The 15,909-nt window shown below is 55.0% G+C and overlaps 3 protein-coding genes and 1 long non-coding RNA gene across 4 annotated transcripts; 1 reads left to right on the forward strand and 3 right to left on the reverse strand.

The window, feature by feature from the left end:
• Positions 1-128: 128 nt before the first annotated feature.
• Positions 129-4,280, forward strand: LOC100837944 (tyrosine-sulfated glycopeptide receptor 1). Its single transcript, XM_003560437.3, has one exon. It carries the CDS (start codon positions 556-558, stop codon positions 3,808-3,810), a length of 3,255 nt encoding a protein of 1,084 aa, XP_003560485.1. The 5' UTR covers positions 129-555; the 3' UTR covers positions 3,811-4,280.
• A 484-nt stretch (positions 4,281-4,764) lies between these two features.
• On the reverse strand, positions 4,765-5,719 carry LOC112271846. The gene is made up of 2 exons (XR_002965346.1): positions 5,237-5,719; positions 4,765-5,089 (listed from the first exon to the last, which is right to left on the reverse strand). It is a non-coding gene; the product is annotated as an uncharacterized LOC112271846 (long non-coding RNA).
• A 2,252-nt stretch (positions 5,720-7,971) lies between these two features.
• Positions 7,972-9,736, reverse strand: LOC100838243 (anthocyanidin 3-O-glucosyltransferase). Its single transcript, XM_003560438.4, has one exon. It carries the CDS (start codon positions 9,522-9,524, stop codon positions 8,109-8,111), a length of 1,416 nt encoding a protein of 471 aa, XP_003560486.1. The 5' UTR covers positions 9,525-9,736; the 3' UTR covers positions 7,972-8,108.
• Positions 9,737-13,579: 3,843 nt separating this feature from the next.
• LOC100838538 (anthocyanidin 3-O-glucosyltransferase) lies at positions 13,580-15,337 on the reverse strand. Its single transcript, XM_003560439.4, has one exon. It carries the CDS (start codon positions 15,155-15,157, stop codon positions 13,736-13,738), a length of 1,422 nt encoding a protein of 473 aa, XP_003560487.1. The 5' UTR covers positions 15,158-15,337; the 3' UTR covers positions 13,580-13,735.
• Between the last annotated feature and the right edge of the window lie 572 nt (positions 15,338-15,909).

Raw genomic sequence — 15,909 nt, forward strand, 5'->3', positions numbered from 1 at the left:
GAGTAGTGCCGAGTTGTACATCGTCTGGCCGCCGGCGGTGTCCCATCCCCAAGTGTCTCGTGTGGTTTCTTAACAAATGAAACAACCATCCGTACATACGGAAAACAAATGCAAGGCTTCCCATCTCGACATGTAAGCGGGTGACATCGACTAACTCCAGCAGCATCTCTACACTGCTAACCATAATAACCTACTCGCGCTCCCTAAACAAATCGCAACTTGGGGTCTTAAACTAGGTAAACCGTCCCTTCCGTGCCCAATCAGGCGCCCCCGGAAACTAGAAAAAGCCAGATCGCCAAAAGTCAGACCTGACCCATCCCCAGAGGCCAGAGCTCACCGCGACGACTCGCAAAGCACTACGTCTTCCTGCCGCTGACTTTGCACAAGCGCACATCGGATCGGAGGATAACCTATACACCGAAGGGATTAAACTCGATTTCTGTTTCTCTGATCGGCGCATGCGCCAATGGATGCTTCCCCTTCCTGTCTCCTCCTCTTCCCACTCGCTGACCTGAGAAGAAGAAGAAGAAGCATGCCAAGCCAACGCCGGCCACGATGCAGCTGAGTCTTCTTCGTCGTCGTCGTTGTTGCCGCCGGTTTGTCATTTCATCGGGAGCGTGCGTGTTGTTGCTGTTCCTGTTGGCCTCGCTCTGCGGCTGCGCCGGCGCGTGCGTTGACGAAGGGGAGAGGGCGGCGCTTCTGTCCTTCCTCGCCGACCTCTCGCCGCGCCCCGGCGACGGCATCTTCTCGTCCTGGCAGGGCGGGTCGCCGGACTGCTGCTCCTGGGAGGGCCTCGCCTGCGACGGCGGCGCCGTCACGCGCGTCTCGCTCCCCGGCCGCGGGCTCGGCGGGAAGATCTCGCCATCGTTGGCGAACCTCACGGCGCTCACGCACCTCAACCTCTCGGGCAACAGCCTCGCCGGCCCGTTCCCCTTGGCGCTGCTCTCCCTGCCCAATGCCGCCGTCATCGACGTCAGCTACAACCGCCTCTCCGGCTCCCTCCCAGACGTCCCAACCGCCGCCGGCCTCCGGCTATTACAGGTGCTGGACGTCTCGAGCAACCATTTATCCGGCCCGTTCCCGTCCGCTGTCTGGCGGCTCACGCCGAGCCTCGTGTCGCTCAATGCCAGCAACAACAGCTTCGGCGGCCCGGTCCCGGTCCCGTCCCTGTGCGCGATCTGCCCGGAGCTCGCCGTTCTTGATTTCTCCTTGAACGCGTTTGGCGGGGCCATCTCCCCCGGGTTCGGGAACTGCTCGCAGCTCCGGGTCCTCAGCGCCGGCCGCAACAACCTCACCGGAGAGCTACCAGACGACCTCTTCGACGTGAAGCCGCTGCAGCAGCTGTCGCTCCCCTCGAACCAGATACAAGGGAGGCTCGACCGCCTGCGGATCGCGGAGCTGACAAACCTCGTGAAGCTCGATCTCACCTACAATGCGCTCACCGGGGAGCTGCCGGAGTCAATCGGCGAGCTCACAAGGCTGGAGGAGCTCCGGCTCGGCAAGAACAACCTGACAGGCACGATCCCGCCGGCGCTCAGCAACTGGACGGGTCTCCGGTACCTGGACCTTCGGTCGAACAGCTTCGTGGGGGACCTCGGTGCCATGGACTTCTCCGGCCTCGCGGACCTCGCCGTCTTCGACGTGGCCTCCAACAACTTCACCGGCACCATGCCGCCCAGCATCTACTCCTGCACGGCCATGACGGCGCTGCGCGTGGCCGGCAACGAGCTCAGCGGGCAGCTCGCGCCGGAGATCGGCAACCTGCGGCAGCTCCAGTTCCTCTCGTTGACCGTTAACGCCTTCACCAACATCAGCGGCCTGTTCTGGAACCTCCGGGGCTGCAAGGACCTCGCGGCGCTGCTCGTGTCCTACAACTTCTACGGCGAGGCCATGCCGGACGCCGGCTGGGTCGGCGACCACCTCAGCAGCGTGCGGCTCATGGTGGTGGAGAACTGCGACCTTTCGGGCCAGATACCGCCGTGGCTGCCGAAGCTGCAGGACCTCAACGTCCTGAACCTCGCCGGGAACCGGCTCACCGGCCCGATCCCGAGCTGGCTCGGCGGCATGAAGAAGCTCTACTACATCGACCTGTCCGACAACCACCTGTCAGGGGAGATACCACCGTCGCTGATGGAGCTGCCGCTGCTGACGTCAGAGCAAGCCATCGCGGATTTCAACCCGGGCCATCTTCCGCTCGTGTTCACCTTGACGCCCAACAACGGGGCGGAGATCAGGCGCGGCCGCGGGTACTACCAGATGTCCGGCGTCGCCGCCACGCTCAACCTCAGCGACAACTACTTCTCCGGCGCGATCCCGGCAGAGGTTGCGCAGCTGAAGACGCTCCAGGTGCTCGACCTCAGCCACAACAACCTCTCGGGCGGCATCACGCCGGAGCTCAGCGGCCTCACGAAGCTCGAGATCCTCGACCTGCGCCGGAACAGTCTCACGGGCCCGATCCCCCAATCGCTCAACAAGCTCCATTTCCTGTCCAGCTTCAACGTCGCGCACAACGATTTCGAGGGCCCGATCCCGACGGGCGGGCAGTTCAACGCGTTCCCGCCGTCGAGCTTTGCGGCGAACCCGAAGCTCTGCGGCCCGGCGATCTCGGTCCGCTGCGGCAAGAAAAGCGCGACAGAGACAGGCAACAAGCTTTCCTCATCGAGGAGGACCATCGGCAAAAGGGCACTCGTCGCCATCGTTCTCGGAGTCTGCTTCGGGGTGATCGCGCTCGTCGTCCTGCTCGGGCTCGCCGTGATCGGCATCAGGAGGGTCATGTCGAACGGATCCGTCAGCGACGGCGGGAAATGCGCGGAGGCGTCCCTGTTCGCCGACTCCATGTCGGAGCTGCACGGCGAGGACTCCAAGGACACGATCCTGTTCATGTCGGAGGAAGCCGGGACGGCGGCGCAGAGCATCACGTTCACGGACATCATGAAGGCGACCAACAACTTCAGCCCGTCGAGGATCATCGGGACGGGCGGCTACGGGCTGGTGTTCCTAGCCGAGATGGAGGGCGGCGCGAGACTCGCCGTGAAGAAGCTCAACGGGGACATGTGCCTGGTGGAGCGCGAGTTCCGGGCGGAGGTGGAGGCTCTCTCTCTGACGCGGCACGAGAACCTGGTGCCGCTGCAGGGGTTCTGCATCCGCGGCAGGCTTCGGCTGCTGCTGTACCCGTACATGGCCAACGGCAGCCTCCACGACCGGCTCCACGACGACCACGACAGCGGCAGCATCATGGACTGGGCGGCGAGGCTGAGGATCGCGCGCGGGGCGAGCCGGGGCCTGCTGCACATCCACGAGCGGTGCACGCCGCAGATCGTGCACCGGGACATCAAGTCCAGCAACATCCTCCTGGACGAGCGATGGCAGGCCCGGGTGGCGGACTTCGGGCTGGCCAGGCTCATCTCGCCGGACAGGACGCACGTGACGACGGAGCTGGTGGGGACTCTCGGGTACATCCCGCCGGAGTACGGGCAGGCGTGGGTGGCCACGCTCCGGGGCGACGTGTACAGCTTCGGCGTCGTGCTGCTGGAGCTGCTCACGGGGAGGCGGCCCGTGGAGGTCGGCCGGCAGAGCGGGGACCTGGTCGGCTGGGTGACGCGGATGAGGGCGGAGGGGAAGCAGGCGGAGGCGCTGGACCCGAGGCTCAAGGGAGACGAAGCGCAGATGTTGTACGTGCTCGACCTTGCTTGTCTCTGCGTCGACGCCATGCCCTTCAGCCGGCCGGCCATCCAGGAGGTGGTCAGCTGGCTCGACAACGTCGACACCGTCAGCACCACATCAGCCTCACCCGCATCCGTGAAACGGTGAAAAAACTGGAAATGGAGCGCTCTGGCCCTGCAGGTCGCGATCTTGAGTGTTTTGGGCTTGCAATGGGGGTGATCGAGGAGATGAAATCAGAAATTAATTGCGATGCACTTTGACTCTTAAGCATGGATTCATCTTCAGAGAGGCGTCAGACGTCTGATGATGGATAATCACAGACTTTTCGCAGAGCCTGAAAGACGTGGGGGAACACTCAGTCGAGAGAGCATTTTTTTTTCATGGGGGTGATGGATCGGTTGGGATTGCTTTGTGAGTTCCTAGGATTTAATAAAGCAAAACTATCTGAGCTGATTTCCAAAGATTTTGGATCCAAAAACGACCGGATAAGCCCTTGATTGGTGTACAGCATGTCATTTCTATCACAGCGCCAGAGGAACCTTGGTCTGTACGTACTTAGCTTCCCGCAGGGCAGTTGAGGAAGAAATTATTTGTTCAAAGAATATGGTTTCAGATTAGTACTCCGTATTACGTTTGGCAGCAGTACTCTTTTTTTTTGGACGAGCAGTACTGGTTTTCAGTAGACTACTCGGCGTTTGACAGTTTGAGCACTGAAATTGAAGTGTTCTGTTTTTTTCTTTGGAGAGAGGTTACTGAAACTGAAGTTTTTTTTTTTGAGGGGGACTGAAACTGAAGTTAAGAAACGAAACAGTGCAACTTACTGTTCTCGGCCCGTCAGAGACACGGAAAACTGGGCCTGTTTTACCTGGGCCGGGCCAAGTGTCCTTTTTCAGTCTTGCACACATATGTACTGCTTGCCCATAGCCCACAGGCCTACGGCTGCATTGTTCTAACTAGGTTTTCTACTCTCTTTTTTGAAGACTTTCTCCGTCGAATTTTGTTTTCTTAGATGTTACTAGTGCAAGCAGTAACCTATCCTAGTGTATTTCGATGATAGTTGATACAATTCAAAAAATTAACCGGAAGGCAATGCAATACTAGTTTCTGAACCATCCAACTTATACTTCATCTGCTAAATTCAACGAAAGAACTACCATGAAACAAGTACCAACATGGAGGAAAAAAAAAGAGCTTGCCATGGCCAGCCATCTCCCATCCGACTAGCTACACATCTAACTTAACTTACACAAGAAATATCTATAAAATGCAAAAAAAGAAAAACTAGCACTACAAAATTGAAAAGGTTTTTACACACAGATGCGACGACCCTAAGCTGGATCTCCGTTGTACGTCGTGTCTTCCTTCTGATCCTTTGTACCCTTGCCACTTCGGCCCCGGCCGGTCACGTGACCGTGCAGTCCGTTTCCTGAGATTAACAAGACACCACATGCAGAAAATCAGCCGATGGAAGCCAGGCTATAAGGGTAATAATCTGTCTTAGAAAAAGTTTTAACTAGTACATTCAGATCACACAAATTAATGAGCTGGAAGAGGGCGCGGGCATGAAGGTTACCTCGATTTTATCGGTTATGGACGGGATTAAAGCCGGAATGGGGTATCCTCCGGCGGCCGAAGCTGGCGGCGACGTTGTCGAAGTGCTTCTTCTCGCCGCCGACCCGCATCTGCTGCCGCTCGGCCCTGAGCCGACTCGACGCGTACGTCGCCGGCGGAGACACCAGCATCCGCCGTGCCCCGCGCGGCCTGATGACACTCGCGTCACCCAGCTCCGCGGACGCCGAGGAAGTCGACAGAAGTAGCAGCAACATCAGTAGAATGAGTGGCAGCGGTGCCACCGGACAACCATTCCTGGGAGAAGAGCTCATCTCGGTTCCCGTGTGCGGTTTGGCTTGGTTTGTTCTTCTGGGACAGTGTGCAGACTGCAGCGAGGAAGGAAAGAAGAAGGGTGGTGGGTGGATGGGGCGTGGGGATCGGAGCAAAGATCGAGGAGAGGTGGTGGGAGTTAACGTGGGCTTTGCCGAGGGTTTTATTTCCAGTGGCAGCTACTAGTAGCGACTAGCAGGTGTAGCAAGCGGCGGTCCTAAGCGGGTCGGATCCCGGAGGCGCGCGGGAACCGAGTCCGAAGGTGTTGCTTCCGTGATTCAAATTCAGTACGTGAGATCTTGCTGCACTGTTTTCTTGCAACGGCAAGGCACCTGTAATTAAGTTGCAGCCTTCATCAGTAAAGTACGATAAATCAGCAAATGCAAAGTTTTTTCAGCTGCTAGCGCCACCGGAACTTGAAATGTAAACGGATTTGGATGCTGATGATCTGAACCCGAACTGGCCGGTATGCGCTGCAACTAACCAAGATGTTGTTGTTAATCAGCGCGTCAGAGCAGTGGGAATTCATGTGCCGATGAATTATCTAATCCGCCTTCCCACAGGGAGAAGTCAGGGGTGTCATGTGCTGCAGCTTTGACTGTACTGGATCGATCAAACACTTTTGGCTCTGGACCGTGAGTGACCAGTGCTGGTGTATTCTTTTCTTTCTGAACTTCACACTGACGACTGATGATAATACTAGTGTTAGTTGGTTCCAAGGACTAAACCTGCCCTGTTTTCTTTAACCTGCGATCGCGATCTTTTTGCCGGGATCACGTGATGGAACCACGTGAACGCGTGGACCGAAGACATGGCTGGTGGCAGTCTAGGTGCTGCTGGCTGTTTACTTTTACCGATCGAACTTTCTGCTCCTCAGGCAACAGGAATATGAGACTGTTGATGTTTTCTTCTGAACATTGACGAAGTAGCAGAGAATGCTTCTGCTGCAGTGATGTACACGGGGATCCGAGCCGGCCGTCTCGGGGAAGTAAATGTAATTGACACTTGCGGCGGACGCGCTTAGTTCAAACTTTAAGCAAGGGAATTTCGCAATCTGGGCAAATGATTGACGGTGATGGGGCTAAGTAATTTAATGACGCATTCTGTTTCTGCAAAGACAACAACAACACCCGCGTCCTCTTCGTTCCAGGTACTGAACTACTCCCGCTGTTTACTGCTCTAGCTACGCATTCGTATATCAATAGTCAAAAATCCGCCAGCAAGATTGATCGCGTGGAGGACGAAAAGCGCCAAAAATGCATAGCCTTTTGCACGAACTCCCGGCTCATCAACAGCTGTTGGCGCGCGTGGATGCAAGATGCAAGGGCTCGATCGGTACGGCTGCGTGCCTTCGCCCCCCGGGGACACATGACTCCTGCCGGAGAGGGAGCCTCTTTAACCCTTCTGGAGAACGGATAGGGACGATGATCCTATCAGCGATCTGCACTTAGGCATGCATAATGAGCTGTCTGATTGTTCTTTATGCTGCAGAGAGTACAATACTGGTAGCACAACGGGCCGGGGTCTCTAGCATAACTGCGCGGCATATGATCGATGCGCCGCACAGATCCCGATGGAGAGGGTCGTGCGACCGCGAAGATGAATCAAGGAGGGATGTTTGTTTATTTAATAACTACTGACGGCCCAGGAATCCAAGGAAAGGAACACATGTAGAAGTAATATGTAAATTACAAAGTGTCTCTATTTGTATGGTTAATCTCGGTGCGAGCAGAGTCGTAAAGAATTTACATCCTGCGGTAGCTCAGTGGGGCTGCATCTTCTCGTAGAGGAGAACATTCGCCCGTCAGTATGAACGGTTTATCGGGGAGGTAAGTTCTGTATTGTGTTTTTAAAAAAGGAGCTTTGCTCTGCGCTGGAGCTGGAGTCTGCAGTGCTGCCACTTCAGAACGTATCGACAACCTACGCAAAGTGCCAGGACGGACGGAGACGGAGTAAAGAAAAAAGGCCGAATTTACCAACGGGCCTCAACGGCCCAATATTGACGCCCTTGTCACCAACGCCTAGCCAACCCCACCCACGGAACTGGGCCGGCCTATCCACCAACTCGCCTCGCGCGCACGATGTGAGCGTTTCGGGACTAGTTGAGCGGTCGTCGTCGGAATTTTTTCCCGTGAAGGGGAAGCCGGAGGCCCGTGGGTGTTAGTCCGTCGATGGACTAGGAGCCCAGCGTGACGACGGGAGCAGCAGGAGGCACAACAAGAAACGAACGCGAGCAGCACGAACAGCCAGAATCCCGGGAAACCCGACGCACAGAGAAACCCAAAAACGACGCAGAAACGTCGGCAACACGCTTAGAAACGACACAGGCGCGCAGCAGAAACGAACGGTCCCGGGGAGGGAGCGCCCCCCGGGTGCACGGCAAAGCGAAAAAGCACGGGAAGAGGGGGGGCGACGACGCTGACAGGGTACACTCCAAAAAACATGCATCGTTGAGAAAACGCAAATTATACGGGAGAAATCGTTCCCTTCGGATTGAGAGTTATTACAAGAGCCCAGACTTATTTGACCGACCCAGTAAAAAGACCAGGCTCCTTGCTGTCTTGTCAGGCTTTCACAAGATCTTTGAGACCGGCAATGAAATCATCAACGAACCTCTTCTGCACGGCGGCGTCCATCAAGAACTCGACCCACTTCTTCCCCTCCCCGCACCCCACGTCCGTCTCAGCCTCCGCCACCGCCGCGGCCACGTCCTCGGCCCCGAACCACCCGTCGAGGCCACGCCGCGCGACCTCCACCCCGACGCGGAGCTCCCTGGCGGCGAGCGCGGCGTTCAGGTACTGGTCGCCCTTCATCGGCAGCAGCACGAGCCGGCATCCGGCCACGAGCCCCTCCACGACGGAGCTCAGCCCGGCATGGTTGACGAAGCACCCCACGCTGGCGTGCCGCAGGATGTGCTGCTGCTGCACCCACCCCGTGTGCACCGCGCCTCTCCCCTTCACCCTCTCCTCGAACCCCGGCGGCACGCATTTCCTCAGCTCCGCCTCTACATCCGCCCCCCTGGGGAAGTTGAGCACGGCGAGGAACGGCCGCTTGCTGGCCTCTAGCCCGAGGAGGAGCTCCGTGGCCGCGGCGGCCGGGAGGAACGTCTCGCTCCCGAAGGAGGCGAACACGGCGGCGTTGTCCGGGAACGTGCTGAGCCAGGTCGCCCATGGTTCCTCGAGCTCCCCCTGCGGTGGATCCGGCACCACGAGGCCCGTGACGAGCACCGGCTTGCCGAACTGGGCGGCCAGGTAGTCGATGTAGGCGCCTTCCATCTCGGCGCACGTCTTCACCACGAGCGCGTCGCAGGCTTCGATGCCGGCCACGACGCGGTCGTACACGCACGGCATGCCGTGGAAGGCTGTGTACACGTATTTAAAGCCCGCGGCCTGGTAGGGCGGCACGGTGCCCAGCAGAGCTGAAGACGGCGGGAAGCCTGCGGGGCCTGAGGCGAGCTCGTCGGCCGTGGACGGGAGGGAGCCGTTAACGCGGCGCGCTGGGACCATCAAGTACGCGCGGACGACGGCCGCGAACACGGAGAAGTGGAGCGCCTTGACGCCCAGAGGCGCGGTGATGTCGGTGATCCATGGCGTGGCGAAGTCGAACAGCACGGCGTCCGGGCGGAGCTCCGCGAGCAGCGCTGCCACCTGCGGCCTGGTGCCGTCGAGGGCGATCTTGAGCAGCTCGGCGCCGTCCGCGGACACCTCCGCGGTGCTCTCGGCGCCCTCGGGGAGCCCCGCCACGCGCGGGAGCTGCAGCGGCACCACGGCCACCGCGGCCGCGGACGAAAAGCCCAGCATGGCCTCGACGCGGGGCACGTTCGCCGCGGCCGACAGCAGCGTGACCCGCACCCCGTTAGCCACGAGCTTGCGCGCCAGCTGCACGAACGGGCTGATGTGGCCGAAGGCGAGGAAGGGGAACATCAGGACGTGGATGTCGCCGTCGCCGTCGCCGGCGGCGGATGCCACTGCGCTGCTCATCGTGGATATATACTTGGATGCTGCAAGCGAGTATCGAGCTTAGTTTGCTTTGTGGTTTGTGTTTATGATGATAACATGTCTGGGTGGAGGTGTTATGGCTTTTCGAGCTGTAAGTAAGGACGCTAGCTGAACATGGATGGTCCGAGGTTTTAAGGCCTCTCCCAGCGCTCGATTCTTGTGCAAGCGACGATACTTAGCCCGCACAGCCACGCGCGCATTAATTCCCATCCATCTTGTGCGGCTATTCTTCTCCGACGGAACCTCGCCAACCTTGCTGCGCGCCGGTCTCCTTCGGGCCCCTCCCACTGCTGCACCAATCCCAGCCGCCCTCCGTCCCAGTCGTTCGTCGTTTTTCCCTTGTCCGTCACCGTACGTTGACGCCGCGTACGGCCGTCGATGTTCCTGCTCCTCGACCCCTCTTGTCTCCTAACCAACTCTGCTGCCGCAGGGAGCTTCTCTCCTCCACACATGGTGTGCATCAGTTCTTGCTGTAGACACTGCTCAATCTGTGGGAGATGGCTAGCTCGGGGCTCGCCGTGCACCATGAACAGGCTGCAGCAATTCGTACTCTGCCAGCAGCAAATGGAAATCCATTTTTGCCATTCACAAATTCTAGCACCGTCCATGAAGCCAGCTTTTTTAGATCTAATAAGTATAGAGAGAAGGGGGAGGGGAGCTGGGGAGGTGGTTGCGAGAGACAGACAGACGTGGGAGCTGGGAGTGAAGGAAGAGGATGCATAAAAGATCGTAACGATCATTTAATGTAGGTACGGCCAACAAAAACGACGCGTTGCGGAACACTCGTTCGTAGGTGACTTGACGGCTACGGGACGACAGTGAAGGGACGAGCGCTGGGACTGCCCTAAGGATGTGGACTTGAATTGTAATTCTGTGTTGCTGCAGCTTCCACGTGTTCTGTCCAGGTCTCTCTTAATTAGTCTTTACGGCCAAGACTTAACACCAGTATAAAGCTAATTAACACCAGCGTAAGGGGAAGAAAGGGCGTGCGGTGCGTCGTGTCACGTCCGCCAGATGAACTGTTCTGATTTGTACTGTAGCGCTCAGTACGTGTGGGTTTGAGCGGTCCGTTTTTGTCATGTGTACTGTGACGTGTCGCCAGGTGGTAGTGGATTTGCAGTGTGTCAGATTAGGACTCAAAACGGACAGAAACTGTATGCGGTCACGGACACAGTAGGTGTCACCGTTGGGCATTTGTCTGTTTGGGTCGCAGAATGAGTCCAGCGGGACGATCCACTTGGGAAGCATATGGCAAGCTACTGAAATTTAAACTTGCTCAATTCATTACTAAATTTTGAATACAATAACCTTAAAATCCTAAAACCTAAATCCTAGAGGTGATTGGTACACATTTTGAGGACAACAACATTGCCACTGGATTTGGGAACCATATGGCAATCCCAATAATCAGTGTGGCTCAATGAGCCTCCTCTCGAAGCGTCAGAGGAGAGCCGGACGCTCCTCATTTGAGAACCGGAGCAGCGGTTGGAGCCGTGCCACTGCTAGCCACTCCGCATCTTCAAATTTCATGAGAAGTGCAATATTTTGAACTTCAAGGTTTTAAATCCCAAGACCACCAGAACACTTTGGAACGCAAACTCTATTCCAAGCAAAAAGGCATTGAGAACCAGAACATGAATCCTCCGCAACCCAAAAGAAAGCTTTGCGGACATTATCTATCTTTTCAACCGACTGATTTGGAAGGCAGAACGATGCCATGCAGTAAGTTGGAAGGTTGTCGAGAACAGAAGAAGCTAGAACAAGTCTGCCGCCTTTGGGTAGGAGGGAAGCACTCCAACCAGATAAGTATTTGTCACATTTATGAACCACGGATAGCAAGCCAGCGGAATGAATTTTTTGCGGATACAGGGATAAGCCGAGGCTAGTTTGTGGAAAGGAGAAGATTTTGGTTTCGATGATGTCAGTCATTTGTTGTGTAATCGTATCATATGATCTACGAACATTGGAAATGAACGTAGTTTTGTGGTAGTTTATTTGCTGACCGGTAGCTAGGGAAAATTGTTGAAGGATTATCTTTAGTTCAGGAGCAGCTTCTAGGGAGGCTTGGGTAAGATTAAAGTGTCGTCATCATATTGTAGGACAGTGCAGGGTATAAAGGTAATAATCAACAAGAGATTGACCTGCATAACTCAAAAACACAGTTTCAAAAAATAATTATTCAAAAACAAGCAATAAAAATAAACAATTTCATAACATAGTTGAGTTTTGAAACAAGGAAAATAAAGAAATAGGGTTATGCAGAAGCCCACTTCTTATATTAGACAGTCATGCATGAAACATTGTCTGACCAGCTGTTCCAATTGCCCGCACGTCCTTGACTCATATTCACAATGGTGGAAAAAAATCTTCTTCTTTTTTTGGCTAGATGGAAAAAAATTGTTTGACTCGACACCAGACATTGTATCTTTTAGGACTTTACTGATATCTGGACAGTTGTGATTAAACTACTCTATGTTTTCATTTGCAGAAGAAAGACCGTTTCAAAGTTTACTCTTGGTGTCTTGCACAATCACTTGGACAGCCAACTGGAATCTAGGAAAAATAAAGAGCTTCGTCCAAGGTGTACTGTATTTTGCTAATTTGCTTGCTTGAGAATGGAGAATATTAGGTAAGAATCCAGGTGAGATCTCTCTAATCGTGCCAGTTTTTAGACACTTCTACAATGAGGATAAATTTATGTTCATATGATTGACTCATAATTATCGGATACTTTCAAAACATCGTTGAACTCCAATTCCAATCGGCCAATCTAGATTTCGATCCGGTTTGTCTTGAGTTCGATATCTGATTCATGAACCATGTAACGAACCGATAGGAGAAAAGCATTGGCATCGCTCATTCATTTGTCAAGGACAATTTCCCAGAATGAATTTGATTTTATTTTCTTATGCAAATTAGTAGTTTGGCAAAGATCCATGTATTTCCATGATTACGAGACTTAGATCAGAAGATTATGCTGTTGACTTTTCAATACATGTGAATTTTCGCATATTATGTTTGACGTTCAGAGCCCCGTGACAGCGCATGGTCATTGTACTAGTTTGTATCACATAAGTCGAACGTTGCTAGAGTAATTCTTGGTCAAAGGCTCGGTCAAAGAAAACAATAATTTAAGAAACAAGAGCACTATTTAACAATTTCCATAAGCTTGCTATCAAATTTTCATAAGCTAGTTGCTGAACATATGTTAGTTGTTACTGCTAAGTGCATATGTTAGTTGTTACTGCTACCGGTCAGCAAACAAGAGCACTATTTAACTATTTGGGTGGGTGAAGCCATAAAGCATCTGCATGGTTAACCATGTGGCACGAGCAAAACCGTAGTGCAAAAAAGGTGTCTGAATGCATCATTTTTCCTTAAAAAAATACTTCTAAATGCTTTGCCATTTTCATTTAGGTTCAGTACCTAGTACTAGTACGAAGAGGACCAGCCTACTACACTCTACAGTCGAATTAAAGCGCATGACTTTGGATGCTTCAACGAACTAATCAATGTGCAACTCTGTCGTACTAATACGTACCGATTGATGCACCATTTCATCTGTTCACTCCAGATTAACCTATAGCACTCTTCCACGTACGATGAATCAGATTTTTAGAACAAAAAACATGTTTGCTTAGGGCATCTCTAAAGGGAGCCTCATTTCCTCCCCATTCGCACGTTTGTCCACTTGAGATATACGGACAACAACCCAAACCAATTATCCTGACCCTTCTCATTTGTTCAAATTTGTCAACACTCACCATTCTATTTTCAAATTTGAAGGTGAAACTGCCAAACGGACGGTAGTATATATCTTCACCCCGTAACCTGCTTCTAGCCACAGCAACTCTATTGGAGGCCATTGTGCGGGCCACTATGAGTAGCTGGAGCAGCTGGACTGCTGGAGCCCCACGTTCTCGCTGCCGCCATGCGTCGACCTGCTCGCGCCAGCGCCGATCTAATCCCGCCCTACGGCCATCTGCGGTCATCGGTCGTCAACTCGTCGTCCACAACTACGACAGTGCTTTGCAACAACCGACACAAAATCTCAGAGAGCTCTAAATTCTGTGAATTACAAGAGCCAAGACTTATTTGACAAAATCTCAGAGAGCTCTAGATTCTGTGAATTACAAGAGCCAAGACTTATTTGACGGCATTAACAGGCAATGACCAGGATCGTTGCTGTCCTGTCAGGCCCTCACAAGATTTCTGAGACCGACAATGAAATCGTCAACAAACCTCCTCTGCACGGCGCCGTCCATCAAGAACTCCACCCACTTCTTCCCCTCCCGGCACCCTCCGTCCGCCTCCGCCTCCGCCACCGCCGCGGCCACGTCGTCGCGCCCGAACCACCCGTCCTCGGCACGCCGCGCGACCTCCACCCCGACGCGGAGCTCCCTGGCGGCGAGCGCGGCATTGAGGTACTGGTCGCCCTTCATCGGCAGCAGCACGAGCCGGCATCCCGCCACGAGCCCCTCCACGACGGAGCTCAGCCCGGCATGGTTGACGAAGCACCCCACGCTGGCGTGCCGCAGGATGTGCTGCTGCTGCACCCACCCCGTGTGCACCGCGCCTCTCCCCTTCACCCTCTCCTCGAACCCCGGCGGCACGCATTTCCTCAGCTCCGCCTCTACATCCGCCCCCCTGGGGAAGTTGAGCACGGCGAGGAACGGCCGCTTGCTGGCCTCTAGCCCGAGGAGGAGCTCCGTGGCCGCGGCGGCCGGGAGGAACGTCTCGCTCCCGAAGGAGGCGAACACGGCGGCGTTGTCCGGGAACGTGCTGAGCCAGGTCGCCCATGGTTCCTCGAGCTCCCCCTGCGGTGGATCCGGCACCACGAGGCCCGTGACGAGCACCGGCTTGCCGAACTGGGCGGCCAGGTAGTCGATGTAGGCGCCTTCCATCTCGGCGCACGTCTTCACCACGAGCGCGTCGCAGGCTTCGATGCCGGCCACGACGCGGTCGTACACGCACGGCATGCCGTGGAAGGCTGTGTACACGTATTTAAAGTCCGCGGCCTGGTACGCCGGCACCGTGGCCAGAGCCGAAGACGGCGGGAAGCCTGCGGGGGCCGACACGAGCTCGTCGGCCGTGGACGGGAGGGAGCCGTTGTTAGCGCGGCGCGCCTGGACCATGAGGTACGCGCCGGCGACGGCGGCGAAGACAGAGAACTGGAGCGCCTTGATTCCGAGGGGCGCGGCGATGTCGGTGACCCATGGCGTGGCGAAGTCGAAGAGCACGGCGTCCGGGCGGAGCTCGGCCAGCAGCGCGGCCACCTGCGGCCTGGTGCCGTCCACGGCGATCTTGAGCAGCTCGGCGCCGTCCGCGGACACCTCCGCGGTGCTCTCGGCGCCCTCGGGGAGCCCCGCCACGCGCGGGAGCTGCAGCGGCGCCACGGCCACCGCGGCGGCCGCGGACGCGCCCAGCATGGCCTCGACGCGGGGCACGTTCGCCGCGGCCGACAGCAACGTGACCCGCACCCTGTTATTACCGGCGACGAGCTTCCGGGCCAGCTGCACGAACGGGCTGATGTGGCCGAAGGCGAGGAAGGGGAACATCAGGACGTGGATGTCGCCGTCGCCGTCCCCGCCGGCGGATGCCACCGCGCTGCTCATCGTGGACACGCGGATGCTGCAGGCAAATATCGAGCTTGGTTTGCTTGTGGTTTGATTTAGTACTGTATCGTGTTAACATGTCTGGGTGGAGGTTTTATGGATTTCGGAGCAGTAAAGTAAGCAACTATTCATCGTGTTGCAGCAGCTGGAGGTTTTCTGGATCTGACTCATGCATATTTATGTGTTGCAGCAGCTTCCACGTGATCTGTGCTGGTCTTTTCGATAAATAGTCCTAATCATCAACCTGCATATTGTTACAATGCACATAGCTCAAGACACAAGCAAAAGATAAAAACAAATTGGCACCACAGTTTTCCAACTGGCCTATTTCCCTTCCCATTAACTAGCATGGTGACCCGCGTGAAATGAACGGCTATACCTCACGATCATTTTGTATTAATTTTTTTTAGTGTGCTGATGATTACTTTTCTTTCTACCTTTTCGATTCCATGACATACTGGTATAGTCCCTCTGTCCGGTTTAATAAGGTCCGCATGGGATTTTATGCGGGACTTTGGCGACACATTAGATATCGTTATATTCGTTTTGAAAAACTCTATTAATGGTATAAAGTTTCTATACATACAAATTTTTTTTTAATAATTGTTTGTCAAAGTTCAGCGCAAAATTCAATGAGGCCCTTATAAATTCGGATGGAGGGAGCATAATTCAATATTGGTAAATCTGTTTGTCGTATTTTAAATTTTGAAATCAAAGACATGAGATTTGTATACATGAGGGTCACAGCGTGC

This window comes from Brachypodium distachyon, chromosome 1, assembly GCF_000005505.3.
Source record: "Brachypodium distachyon strain Bd21 chromosome 1, Brachypodium_distachyon_v3.0, whole genome shotgun sequence".
Classification (NCBI taxonomy): Eukaryota; Viridiplantae; Streptophyta; class Magnoliopsida; order Poales; family Poaceae; genus Brachypodium; species Brachypodium distachyon.

What these genes read in the sequence shown, in the direction of transcription:
- LOC100837944 (XM_003560437.3), top strand. Translation starts at nt 556, where the DNA reads ATGCAGCTGAGTCTTCTTCGTCGTCGTCGTTGTTGCCGCCGGTTTGTC.
- LOC100838538 (XM_003560439.4), bottom strand. Translation starts at nt 15,157, where the DNA reads ATGAGCAGCGCGGTGGCATCCGCCGGCGGGGACGGCGACGGCGACATC.
- LOC100838243 (XM_003560438.4), bottom strand. Translation starts at nt 9,524, where the DNA reads ATGAGCAGCGCAGTGGCATCCGCCGCCGGCGACGGCGACGGCGACATC.